This window comes from Acipenser ruthenus, chromosome 24 (assembly GCF_902713425.1).
Source record: "Acipenser ruthenus chromosome 24, fAciRut3.2 maternal haplotype, whole genome shotgun sequence".
In the NCBI taxonomy this organism is placed as follows: domain Eukaryota; kingdom Metazoa; phylum Chordata; class Actinopteri; order Acipenseriformes; family Acipenseridae; genus Acipenser; species Acipenser ruthenus.
In genome coordinates, this window is record NC_081212.1 from 17,688,956 (window position 1) to 17,702,700 (window position 13,745).

General features: G+C 40.7%; 1 protein-coding gene across 1 annotated transcript in view; it reads left to right on the plus strand.

Moving 5' to 3' along the window:
* The window catches only part of LOC117429163 (chondroitin sulfate proteoglycan 4-like), a 48,297-nt gene that overhangs the window by 19,863 nt on the left and 14,689 nt on the right, over nt 1-13,745 (plus strand). Inside the window, exons 2-3 of the mRNA XM_058998468.1 lie at nt 8,260-8,423; nt 9,192-12,770. Of these exons, the coding sequence (XP_058854451.1) occupies nt 8,260-8,423; nt 9,192-12,770 (3,743 nt within the window). The remainder of the gene's footprint in view (nt 1-8,259; nt 8,424-9,191; nt 12,771-13,745) is intronic.

Genomic DNA, 13,745 nt, shown 5'->3' on the forward strand with positions numbered 1-13,745 from the left:
CAGCAGCAAAAGATAGCGATTTTGTAAATAGGGGCCCTTAAATGAACACACTGAATTAATTACTTTTGTTACCAGTTTCTTTTTATGTTTTAAAAAGAAAATGTACAGAAGCAGCACTGAAATATTTTTTCTTGAATTTGACCCTGAAAGTATTAAGTGACCAGACTGAGGGTGGTACAGGAGCTACTGTGTGTCGGTGACTGAGTGGCTGAACTCTCTTTTCACTTCCACAAACATTGGTTCAAATCTGATTTAGGTCACAAGTCACCAGCATATAATTGCAACCTTTTCAGGCAGTCTCAAAAAGAGAGGCTTAGGAGTGCAATTGCTCCATAAAGGATGATTCCACTGCTGTTGGTTTGACTGTGGAGCAAAATAGAGAGACGTTGAGTTAAAGTATTTAAGTGAGTATTGAGTATTTAGCAATGCAAAAAGAAAGCCTTATACTCAAAACGTTTGTCAAAGTAAATACTAAGTTTCTTTAGAATAACAGATAATTGTACTTCCATAAGTACAAAACCTTATCAAGTTTACCATGGGAAATTTGCATGATAGTACTGTAGTTTATTTATGCTGTACATATTTCTACTGTACACTCTCCCTAATATACTGCAGTAAATTGTACTATGCAGTATTTTAGACGCAGTCATTTTTGCTCTTCAATGCTGTATTGCAGTTTATTATTATTATTATTATTTATTTATTTATTTCTTAGCAGACGCCCTTATCCAGGGCGACTTACAATTGTTACAAGGTATCACATTATACATTATTTCACATTATACAGATATCACATTATTTTTTACATACAATTACCCATTTATACAGTTGGGTTTTTACTGGAGCAATCTAGGTAAAGTACCTTGCTCAAGGGTACAACAGCAGTGTCCGCCACTGGGGATTGAACCCACGACCCTCCGGTCAACAGTCCAGAGCCCTAACCATTACTCCACACTGCTGCCCTTTTTTGACCAGAATAAACTGCAGTAAACATTTAAAAGAGGGTGTGGCGGGAGAACAGTACAGCAGCTCCAAAGAAGCCGCGGCAGTGCTATGATGCAGAGTGTAACCAGGGTGGGGTGCGCCTCTGTATGGCTGCTGTGTGTGGGAGGCCATGGGCTGCTGCAGCACTGTTTGCTGTTTCATGGAACGGAGTCTCCTGCCAGCCATGTAGAATCAGAAGGAAGAAACATGTTCCTGGCCAGGCCTCTGTATGAAATTACTGAACAGGAGCCAGCACTGGGGGGAAGGGGGGATGTTGAGCCCATACGCGCTGATCCATTGGAGAGAGACTTCATACAGTGTATAGTCATCTGTTCCAGATTAAAATGGAGTTTAATGAATCATCACATAAATCTACTAACAACCGTTTTTGCTAGCAGGGAACTCTTTATATACTAATTGTATAGAATCGTGCACTTTTTAACTGAGTCTGGTTAACCCTGCACAAGCCTGCACAAATTAAACTGTTTCATAAGGAACTGTCACTGAAGTCTTCCCTGAAAACCGATTTGCACCCCCAATTTTCCTGAAATAATTAGAGGGGCAGTTATTGGGGAATGGAATCCTCCAAACACCTTGCAGACAGTTGAATCAGTGCTCCCCTGGTTGTCCATGATGGCCCTATGCCCTATTGACATTGTCCAAATTATTATTATTAATATTATTTATTTCTTAGCAGACGATGTTACCCCTGTATTGTTTTGTCACTATGGGTAGAAAAGGGTTTTGTTTTAAGTTTCTTGTGTATATTTTTTGTATGGTTTAAGGGACCAGTCTCCTAATGCAAGGAACAGAAAATTCAATCTGTCTCACTGGTCATGATAAGACTTGATGCGGTTTATGTATGTTGGTGGTTTAATGCATTAGTTATTCACCTCCAGGCTCAAATGCAGCAAGTGTATAAGCAGCACTGCCCCTGGGGAGTCATAGCAAGGTGAAAGCCCCCTCTGTATACCAAGGCCTATAGAGTGCAAGCAACTCCTTGTTAAAATTCATTGATACCTTTATATACAGACAGAGGTACATGTTAAAAAATACCGGTACTTTAGACATTGTTGCCAAGACCATTATGAACACAAATAAATCATATTATTAAAACTGCAGCAATCTTTTCTTATGTGCAATTCTTACATATGTTTCATATTCTTTGTAAAAGGTTATGAGGCATAGGGATTGTTTGCTATCATGTAGCATAAATTTTGGTGTGTAAAAATGAGAAGTAACCTATTTTAAGAATTCTCAGGCATAAGCTGCGTTTTATTCAAAGACCTTAATAGATGGGAACACTGAGTCTGTTACACTGACTCATAAAAGAACCAATCTGGTAATACTGTAATAACAGTTTATACAGTAGTTTTTTCCATGGGATGATGTATAATGTACTCCGTTCCGTTCTGGTTCCTGCACTAAAAAAAGGATATTCTTTCCTTGGAGACAGTCCAGTAAAGCATTGATCCCAAGGCATTTTACTTTTTAAGCCTAGGTCCCTTATAAAAGTTTACCATAGTAAAAGCAAAACAAAGTTTAATAAAGCATAGAGAAAGCCTGGTAAAGCCTAGCAAGGTATGGTAAAGCATATTTGTAACCGTGGCAAACCAGAGTAAAAATGTATAGTATAACCATTGGAAAAGCATGGTAAACAAATAAATACTGTGGTAAACTTGTATAAGGGAAAGAGGGTTCCTTGACAATAATTTAAGCACAGGACAGAGACCTGCTGGAAACTGAATGCAGACAGGCATTGGATAGAGGGCAGGAGACCCTTTTTTACACAGCATGTGGTCAGGAATGGGTTACCATGCAATCCAATGACTCATTGGGATCCTTTAAGAACTGACTTGTTAATTTACTTATGTTCTTATGAAATCTCTCATAAAATAAAATAAAATATTTAGAATTTAAAATCAAAATTCAAAAACTTATTGTTGCTTTATCACAGTTAATCCCAGTCTGTACTGCCCCAAACGCCTCCACAGCCAGCCACCTGCGCTTAAATAAATTAAAAACGAGTCGAGTCAGCAAATTTTGGAAGAGTAACCGTTGAGAAAACACTGCCTTCCCCCTAACCCTCCTCAACACAAAGACCCACTCATTCAACTGTCGCCAAATGAGTAAAAAGTTCCAGCTTTTACAACAGTCTCACAGAAGAATGTTGTAATTGAGTCCTCCATGAGCCGTTTATAAGTGTATAAAATTACTGCTGTGACTTATTTTAGCTTGCTGAACACAGCTCCCCCTTCATGCTCCATGTTGTCAGAGGTCTGCTGTTTATACGGGGGCGGTTCTGATGATGGCTTCCATACCTCACTAGTGCAACTGAAGCTCCTTTTGAAACAGCCTCTATAAACCGCACTTTCTTCATTTTTATACAATGTGGCTGTTCAGGCTTCCGATTTTTTTGGTTCTTTCTGCCATTAGTTGCCCCAGGAAACCTCAGTGAGCTCCCCATTCACAGTTCTGTAAATGCACCTCAATCCATTGGTTATCCCTTTCAGGACAATACTGATACCAGTTTACTATATCAGGAACACAATATTTTCCCCTAATGACTTGATGGGCATTTATTCAATTGATTTAAACAGTGCAGAGGCTAAATACTGTCACTCTTTAAATCTTTAAAAGAAGGGAACTCTTTGAAAACTGTCATCTATAACAGTGTGCAAGCTTGTTTTGAATATTATTTTTCATTTAGTAAAATGTCAGGTTTGGTCCTATTTTTGATTATTTAAACAGTTCGGTATTTCGATTCACCACTGGTTAGATTAAATGAAGACCCCACGTCCTGCTATGGGTTTAGTTTGGTTTTATCCAAGGTACGCAATCATATTTTGAGTTTTTATGTGAAGCTGCTATAACTCAATAATTACAAAGCTATGGGACAGATTGGAAAGCAGCTATGGGGAAGCCTTACCACTGATCCAGTCCTACGTGTCTCTCCCCTAGCTCATGTTGCAAGTAGGTAACATGGATAATATATCTGGGAGAAATGAAGGGGAAAATTGGCCATTCAAAGAAAATGGAGGGAAAATAAGTTGCAGTGCCCTTCTTTTAAGTTCTATAAATATACAAAAGCCAGTCATCAAAATATAGCCATCTGCACTGGCTCGACAAAACCCAGCCTCCTGCACACAGTGACTCTCTGTTTCCATGAAGGGTAGAGGTGAGGGGCTGGTCTAGCTTCTAAAGTTTAGATTGGAAATACATATGTGACAGCCAAACACTGTGGTGGTAACAGACGCTTTCGAAACATAATCAAATACCATGGACTCTGCCTTCTGTTTATGTCTTAATCCAATATCAATCTGGCAGAAGATTTGGCAAAAGAGCCAGTTATTCAAAGTGCGTCTCTCAGCTGAGAAGAACAGAGTTCACTAGGCTTTAAAGGACTGATCATTGAATTCACCCCAGCAGCCCCCCTCTCTTTAAGGACTCTTTAATTGTGAAAAGTGATGGTAAGCTGTGATAAAAGGATTTATACGGGACAGTCAAGGCAATTGTCTAATGTGTTTTATTGATGCAATAATAAGATGTCATTGACCTGGTGTCTTGTTAATGAAGTTCCATCCCTTGTATGTGCTTTGGCTGGGTGGCTATGCCCATTGCAACAGCTACCCCAGTAACATCTAGAATGCCCTGACTTAAAACTCTCACAAGCAGGAACTGGCATGTTTCTTAAGAAACTTAATAAATTCAGTGACAAATGAATCGACTAAATGTGTTTGTTTCAATGTCCTCATCCTAAAAGAAACTGAATAAATTCAATGATAAATGTTTCAACTATAAATCTTTCTCAGTGTCTTCAGACTTTTTAAAGTTTCTTTTAGTATTTCTAAATTAAACTACCTGTGGGATAATGACCTCTGTACTCTGAACCCGATTGTCCGAGGCGATCTGTAAGGTTTATAATTGTATTTTGCATGGGGGTAGTCAAGACACAACGAGACATGTGTGTGTTGTCTGTTTTTAAGAATGTTTTCCTTTATGTTATTGCCTGTAGATACCATATTGACAGATAACTAACCTGGTATTATCTTAAGTGCCCTCTGTAATTGACCTGGTCTTTTGTAAGTGAATATACTTCTGTTGCGGTCTTACCACAACTTCCTTGGATAAACCCTGAATCATTTAATCTTGGACCTGGAACTGCTGTTCATTACAGAAAGGTTTACCGTAGGGACATTATTACTATATCAGTGACAAATCTTTACCAGAGCTTTTAGCAAACCACATCATAGCCATTAATTGCAAGACAATGGATTTGGAACAAATAATGAGCAGTGATCCTGATTGCAGCTTCAGTGTACAATGTATTGTACTGTTGTTAAGATGCCATGCAGTTACATTCTCTTGTCTTTTATATCAACTTTATAAATGTATCAATTCACTAGCTACTGACACGGTGTGACACATTTCATTACTGAAGTATTTTAGAAGCAGTAACTTAAAGTAACAAAAGTATTGCAAAATAATTCTGCTGTAGTACTACTATTGTATTGTTCTGTACTCAGTTAGGCACATGTACCCAGTACATTAACACATCCGGGATCTCTTTTTCCAAGTACATTAACACCTCGGAAAGCAAGCAGGGTTCTCTAAGCCGAAGTGTTCTCTATGAGAACACCCCTCAGAATGCAAGCAGTGTTCTCTAAGCCGATGTTCTCTAAGAGAACACCCCCCTCGGAATGCAAGCAGTGTTCTCTAAGCCTGTGTTCTCTAAGAGAACACCCCTTGGAATGCAAGCAGTGTTCTCTAAGCTGAAGTGTTCTCTAAGAGAACACCCCTCGGAATGCAAGCAGTGTTCTCTAAGCTGATGTTCTCTAAGAGAACACCTCCCTCGGAATGCAAGCAGTGTTCTCTAAGCCTGTGTTCTCTAAGAGAACACCCCTTGGAATGCAAGCAGTGTTCTCTAAGCTTGTGGTTTGTCACACTTGAGAATTATTGTATTTCTTGTTCTTATTGTATGACTTATATTGTAACACTTGAATGTATTTGTATTTGCTTGCGATTGTAAGTCGCCCTGGATAAGGGCGTCTGCTAAGAAATAAATAATAATAATAATAATAATGAAGTGTTCTCTAAGAGAACACCCCTAGGAATGCAAGCAGTGTTCTCTTAGTCGAAGTGTTCTGTAAGACAGAGTTGACCACCAGACACAATATGCCAAGGCCAATCACACTATGAATCAGTAAATACAAAGGTATTTATTACTTATGTCATGATGCATGTGTGTCAATATTAGAAATCAATAGAATAAGTAAGAGAAAAGCAATAGGCAAGCATATGTTAATAAATTATAATAATAAACTAACTGACAAAGTAAATTAACAAAGCGCTCCTGCATACAGTTAAAATGCAGCTGCGGCTCTAACAGTAATCATGAATACCAGAATTAATTTTAACACAATGGTTATTAACACAGCACCTCTTCACCCATTTTAAAAAATGCAGCAGAAGCTCTAGATTACTCTTGCGATGACAAGTCAGTTTTGAAAAGATTGAATAAACCATTTGAATTTGAGTTTGATGATGATGAGTTATCAGGTTACAAAGCAGTATTGTATCAGTTTTGAATAGGTTAGCAATGAATCGCTATCGGTGCCAAAAAGGTGTTCTGTTTTTTATATATATATATTTAGTCATTGCCAATTGTTTTTTTTTTATTTTTTCCCAATTTGGAATGGCCAATTAATTGTTTTGAAGCTCAGCTCACCGCTACCACACCTGCGCTGACTTGGGAGGGCGAAGACAAACACACGCTGTCCTCCGAAGCGTGTGCCGTCAGCCTACCGCTTTTTTTTCACACTGCGGACTCACCATGCAGCCACTCAAGAGCTACAGCATCGGAGGACAACGTAGCTCTCAGGCAGCTTACAGGCAAGCCCGCAGGCGCCCGGCCAGACTACAGGGGTTGCTGTTGCGCGGTGAGCCAAGGACACCCTGGCCGACCTAAACCCTCCCCCCCTGGGCAACGCTTGGCCAATTGTGCACAGTCGGCTGTGGAATAGCCTGGACTCCACGCAGAGCGCCTTTACCGGATGCGCCACTCGGGAGCCCCCTAAAAAGGTGTTCTTTTCAGCAAAGTTCCTGTTTCTTTAGGCGGAGCATTTACAATGGGACAATTCTGTTTCGCCACAAGGTTGTTCCCTAAGCCAAGTGTTCTCTTAGGAGGTGTTTCTATAGTTATTGCAGTAAGGTTGTATTATAGTTTTTCCACAAAAATAGCAAAGCTTAGTGAAAGCACGTTTTAAACATTCATGAGGTGATAGAGAGCAGATTATGTTTTCTAAATTGGCCCCACATTTTAGCGTTTGAAGTATCTATAGAACAGCTCTTGAAGATAGCTTCCATCCATTCTCTGTTCAGCTTGCTGTTGTTTTAGCTGCAGAGTTTTTTTGGGATTTGTCCCAGAGTACTTCCTAAGAATGCGATTAAACCCTGAACTTTAACACTGCCGGCTGCTTGGGAACGAGGGGGCTGCTGAGAAGCCTGTCCTTCTTGGCTACAACCTAGGAAAACCGTGACAGGGGTGAGCCCTCCAAGAGCTACATCTTTATTTAGGAGCACATGTAATGAGAAAGCATTAATTTCCTGAGAGCTCCGAATTCACAGACTTCTAAAAAAGTAGACCAGGCCAGTCTGTGGACTAGCCATAAGCCATAAGATGCAAAGTCATGAGAATTATCTAGAGCAGGATAGCCACTGTATGAACTGATGTCATGCACCATAAGTAAACCTTGAGAGATTATTTAACTAACGCACTCTAGTGGTTTATAATATGTGCTGTTTCTAAATTAGATTTCCTGCCAATGTTAGAAGAATACTGTTCTGGTATTTTACTTTGGGTCCTCCTTATATAAATTTATCAAGTTGCTGGGACAGATTCCAAGTGGGGACAACATTGCTTCCAACAATGGCTTTTTCCATTTAATGAATCTCGTCTGTGTCCATTATCTTTCCCCTTCTGAATTACCGGTATTATTCAACAAGCTGTGCCTTATTTAAACAAGTCTAATCAAATCATTTCAATAATAACTGCCTTTATCAGAGAAACGAAGGCATGAAATTCTATAAAGTAAATGTAATTATTACTGTGTACAATTCAGAAAACAATGAGCCATTGATAATATATAATCTAATAACAATCTATTCAAATTACAAGACTAGAATTAAGATGTGTAATCTCTGTGTTGTTGAGTTTTTACTGTGTCCTCGGTATTCACCATGTTTATGTCTTGACCATGTTTTATTTATTGTCAGTGTCCTACTTCGGTGAAAGTTTCTGCAAGATCAAGGCCACCCATGATGTAACTTCCTTCAACCTCTCGCTGCAGTTCTTGACCAGCAAACGCAGTGGGCTTCTCTTCCTGGCTGCTGGGCTCAGCGACCATCTGCTGCTAGAGCTCAGGGATGGACATCTGCAGGTAAAGGCATACTTTTAACTAGCATAGGTGCCGGGTTTGTAAACTTTTTGTTTGTGCCCCGGGGTCAGGGGTCAGATTCCCCTATACTTGAGTTATAATCTCTTTAAAATCTTTGTTTTTAAATATCAAACTGTTACATTTTCAGTAAATCCAATATCTATTAGATAAAGCCCCTACCTATAAAATTCTTCATTGTGTTCTATAAAGTGGTGTATATAGAGGATAAACAACGAAGCCCCATTGAATATGGAATGGGTTATTTGGATGTTAACTAGTATAAATGAAAATACTGACATCAAAATGAATACATGGGCTTCGAAGGATAACAGACAACCACTAGTCATCTCCTCCTGGTTGTGTATGGGTACTGTCTGTCTGTATTTTCACTATTGGTTAGTTTATCTTACAAAGCTTGGATGCACTTGAAGTAGTAGTTATAGCAGTAATAACGGTGAGTTGACATTTGCTTTTAGTAATCCTGATGTTTCATTTTGTGCATTGCTATAAAATTAGCTTTATTGTAAATTACATCCAGACTTGTTCTTACATTAGTGTTACAAAGTGAATGGAATACACAGTATATCATTAGAAGACAGGGAATTATATACCATTAACATATTGCAGGAAGCATGTGGAACTTTTTCACATGGTTTGCATGTGAAAAAGTTCCACATGCAAACCAAAATATACACATGGTTAAAAAATTATTTAATTGTGATATCCTCTTCATGTTTCAAAGTAGAACTGTTTTTTTTGTCTTTCTTTTAGGTACGTTTGGAGTTGGGGTCTGGTGAAGTGGTCCTAACATCTGAGTCTGGCCTGAAGCTCAATAACCTTGTCTACCATGACGTGACCATCACTTTGAAGGAGAGATTGTTGACCATGGTGATCGATTCAATTTTCTCCCGCTCTGCTAAGCTCCCTAACACCCAGCAGGATCTGGGCATTGACCTCGGATTTTACTTGGGAGGAACAGGTAACCAGGAGAGGATACCCTATCTGGAAGGATCTGCCCCTCCCTTCAGGGGCTGCCTAAGTGACATTGTATTTAAATTCAATGATGTTGACCTCTTAGCCTTGGAGCATGAGCAATCCGAGTGTCACGAGATCACCAAGGGCTGCAGCGAGGAGTTCCAGGCTGGGGAAGGAGATTCAATCCGCCTTGTCAGCCCCAATTCGTTTGTTGCCTTCCCGACTTGGAATGCACAGGAAAGCAGGACACTTGAGCTGCTTATGAAGACCACACTTGAAGAATCACTTTTGCTTTTCCATGCTGGGCATCAGACAGACTTTATAACCTTAGGACTAGTGGCTGGTTACTTAAGGGGGGTTGTAAACCAAGGCAGCGGGGCTGTAATCCTGGACAACCCTTTTGTTCAGGTGGCCGATGATCAATGGCACAGAGTCAAAATCAGAATTGACCCTGGCTTGTTTGAGATCACAGTGGATAGTCAAGCCTCAGGGGTGTCATTGAGTGGCACTGAGAGCTTAGATCTGAAGGGGAATCTATACTTTGGTGTTCTTGGGAAGACGGTTCAGGACGATCTGAGGAACACTGGGGTCTTATATCATCTTGGGGATGTGACAAAAGATGACTCTTTTGTTGGCTGCCTGGGAGACATAAAAGTCAACCATGACGAGAGAAGCCTGCGGGATGTTCTGATATCAAAGGACATCCAGACCACCTGTAATGAAGAAGACTATGGGGACTATTCAAGCGCATATGACGAGGAACCTGTAGTTACCCCAACTCCGAACTCTGACGTATTTGAGTTTATAGATGTTGACTCTGATGAACAGCATTGCCACCCTACTGAAGACATGCCACCTGTTTTTTTGAATGTCACTCGGCTCTTAAAAATTAGCCCACTGATTGTCCCTGAAGGCGGACAAGCCTTTTTGGACTTAAACAACCTCCAACCCACTGTGGACCTAAACAGCATCGGCATCAGGCAGTCCCAGATTGTCTTCACGCTGCAGAAGGACCCTTGGCATGGTCATATGGATTTAAATGTAAACAACTTGAATAGAAGACAAAAGTTCACCTTTCTTGATGTGGTCAATAAGAAAATCAAGTACATCCATGATGGTTCAGAAAGATACATGGACCAGCTTCTGTTTGATGTGGTGGCCTACAGTACAGGCTTCCTTCCTGAATGTTTGGCAACCAAGCGGTATACACTTCCCATACAGATCACACCCATCAATGATATACCACAGCTGAACGGAGGAGACATTTGGATCTCAGAGTACACACGCACACGCCTCGGTTCCAACTTCATCCGCGTAGTAGATGCAGACACCAGATGTGAGGAACTAAAGCTATTAGTGACTTCTGGACCCAGTAAGGAGGAGGGTTATTTAGAAAACCGTCAACAACCAGGGCAGAGCATAGAAGAGTTCACATGCATGGAACTTAAAGATGGAGACATCTACTATGTACACAAGAGCGGAAGCTTTGCTCAACTAAATATTCAGGTCTCTGATGGACCCTCAATCAGCCAGCCAGCCACGTTCAATCTCAGTGTCAGAAAACCGCAGATGGCACTTGAAACAAATACCGGCCTCATCCTGTCCCAGGGTGAAGCATCTGAGATTGGTATCCACAACTTGGCAGTCTCATCCACTCCTCAGAATGGGGCCATTGTGTACAATGTCACCAAGCCCCTGCATTTTGGAGAGCTGCAGAAACTGGAAAATGGAGAGTGGAAACACGTGAGATCCTTCCATCAAGAAGATCTGAGGCAAGGCCATTTGAGGTACTTCAGCACAGACAGTAGCGATTATAGTGAGGTGGTGGTTGAGAGGGTTCAGTTTGATGTGCAACTGGGCCATCTGCTTCTGAGGAACAACACCTTCTTGATCAAAATCAAGCCCTCCAGATTCAAAATGGAAAAACTGGTTCCACTAGTGGTTGAAAAAGGAGGGCAAAAGGCTATCACACTGGAGGAGCTGGAGGCGGCCCTGAAGGGACAAAGTGTTGAATACACCTCCTTCCAATATATGATCCTGAAGGCCCCTGCTAAGGGTAGTCTGCTGCTGCTGCTGGATCGAGAACTATTTGAAGGAGACACTTTCACTCAAGAAGATCTGAGAAAAGCTCGTCTCAACTACAAGGTTAGGATCCGCAGAGCTGTGGAGATTGAGGATGAATTCCAGTTCCAGGTGTTTGTAGATCAGCAATACTCACCTGTATACACCTACTCGATTAGGATCCTAGCCGATCCAGATGTACCTGTCCTAATAAATGAGGGACTGACTATCATAGAAGGTGAAGAAAAGGTCTTGACTAAAGACCATCTCTGGCTTCAGAGTAGAAACATAACACATTTTGTTTACCGGGTCATTCAGAATCCTCAGTATGGACGGCTTATCAGGGAATCTCCAGTTGGACAGCCAAGGTTTGAAGGGGCAGTCAGTGTGTTCAGTAATGAAGACCTGCTCTTGGAGAGGCTGATCTACAAGCATGATGGGTCAGAGAACAGTGAAGATGAATTTGCATTTTTGGCTTTCGAGCAGACCAAAGAGAGCTCTCTGGTCCAAGCCTTGTGGCAAGATTCGGTGAAAGGAGTGTTCAAAATCAACATACAGTCCAGGAATGACCATGTGCCAGTCCGTTTAGTGGACAAGACTTTCAGTGTTGTCAGAAACGGTCAGCGTTTGTTGACCACAGAGGACATCCTCTTTGGTGATGAAGATTCTGACTTCAATGATTCCCAGTTGGTCTATGTGCGGATGGGTATTCCCTATGGCAATATAGTGTCAGCACAAGATAACTCCCAGTCACTTTTTCGTTTCACCCAGGGGGACCTAAGGGAGAAGAAGGTACTTTTTGTGCACCAGGGTGCAGATCGTGGCAGGTTTCAGCTGCAGGTATCTGACGGACTTCACAAAACTACAGCCCTGCTACAAATTCAGGCCTCAGACCCTTATCTTCAGATAGCAAATAACACCATGATTGTTGTCGACCAAGGTGGGTCCAAGAAGCTGGACAGCACCATCTTGAGCGTGGAGTCCAACATGGATATCAGAGACCCAAAGGACATCAGATATGAGGTGGTTGTGCCTCCGAGAGAAGGGGAGATCACAGTCAATGGACAGGAGGCCATGTCCTTTTCCCAGGACAACCTCAGGAAAGGAATGGTGTCATACCACCACAGTGATAAAAGTCTAAGCTCCAAGGACTACTTCGAATTCACAGTGAAAGCCAATCAGCTCTCAGTAGAAGGAATGTTCAGAATAAGGATTTTTAGGGAAGGCTACCAGTTACCACCTAAAGTAGTGAGAAATGAGCTGATCTACTCCTTTGAAGGAGAGCCGACTGAGATCAACCAGGACCTTCTGACGGTAGGTTTGCTTTTTTTTATTTGCTCTTTAGAAAATGGAAAATGTAACTCCTTAATTGCGTGAAAAACTTTTTCAAGGAAGCTGTTTTGGCCAACTAAATAAATAATAAAGTACAAATATGGTAAAATGAACAACTGTGCATTATATTACCGTTCTTCAAGCTATGGTCACTCATTTCTTTCACACTTTCTAATGGCACATTATTCATGTGTGTCAATAGGATATCATTGAGCTTGTTCTATTCATTTCTTCATGGTGCTTATTAATAGGGTGCATGCTTATTAAAATCACTTTATATGGATGGGTTACCTCTAGGTACCTCTATAGCAGAGATGAGCTATTCAGCATGGGTTTGGTGATTTCGAGATTTGTGAATTAAATTACCTAGTTCAGGGAGTTTCTGACCTGGCAAATTGGCCAGGAGAGCAGTGCCATGGGACCTTAATACCTACTTAACAGGCAGAACATAACTACATTTTAATGCCTAAGCTGAACAGAGCCCCCTAACAGCAATAACCCTGCAAAATGAAGTCTTACCAAGGTAATTATCTAGCCCAGGGACTCCTGAGACCCACAGTATTGCTGTTTGAAGTATCCCATTTTAAGTTTTTTAAGCAGGAGCAGGTTCAATCAAATGAAGCATAGTGATGTTGTGTTTTAAACATGCTACATGTTTAATGGGCAGAATACTACGGAAGCTGTATCTCAGTGACATTGCTACTATTTATTCTACTATAGTTTTTTAGTTAACTAAACTTTTTTTTTGTACTATTATTATTTATTTACTTGTTCATCTGTTTGTATGACTCTGGTAAGGCTCTATTAGCCAAAAAGTTTAGATAGCTTTGATCTAACCCCATTAACATATATATACTATTTATTGATCTGTGCTTAAAAGTACAAATAACCCTTATAAAAGGTTACCACAGTACATCTGCACAGTCATTTTGCAGCTTTCCCATGCTTTTTCCCATG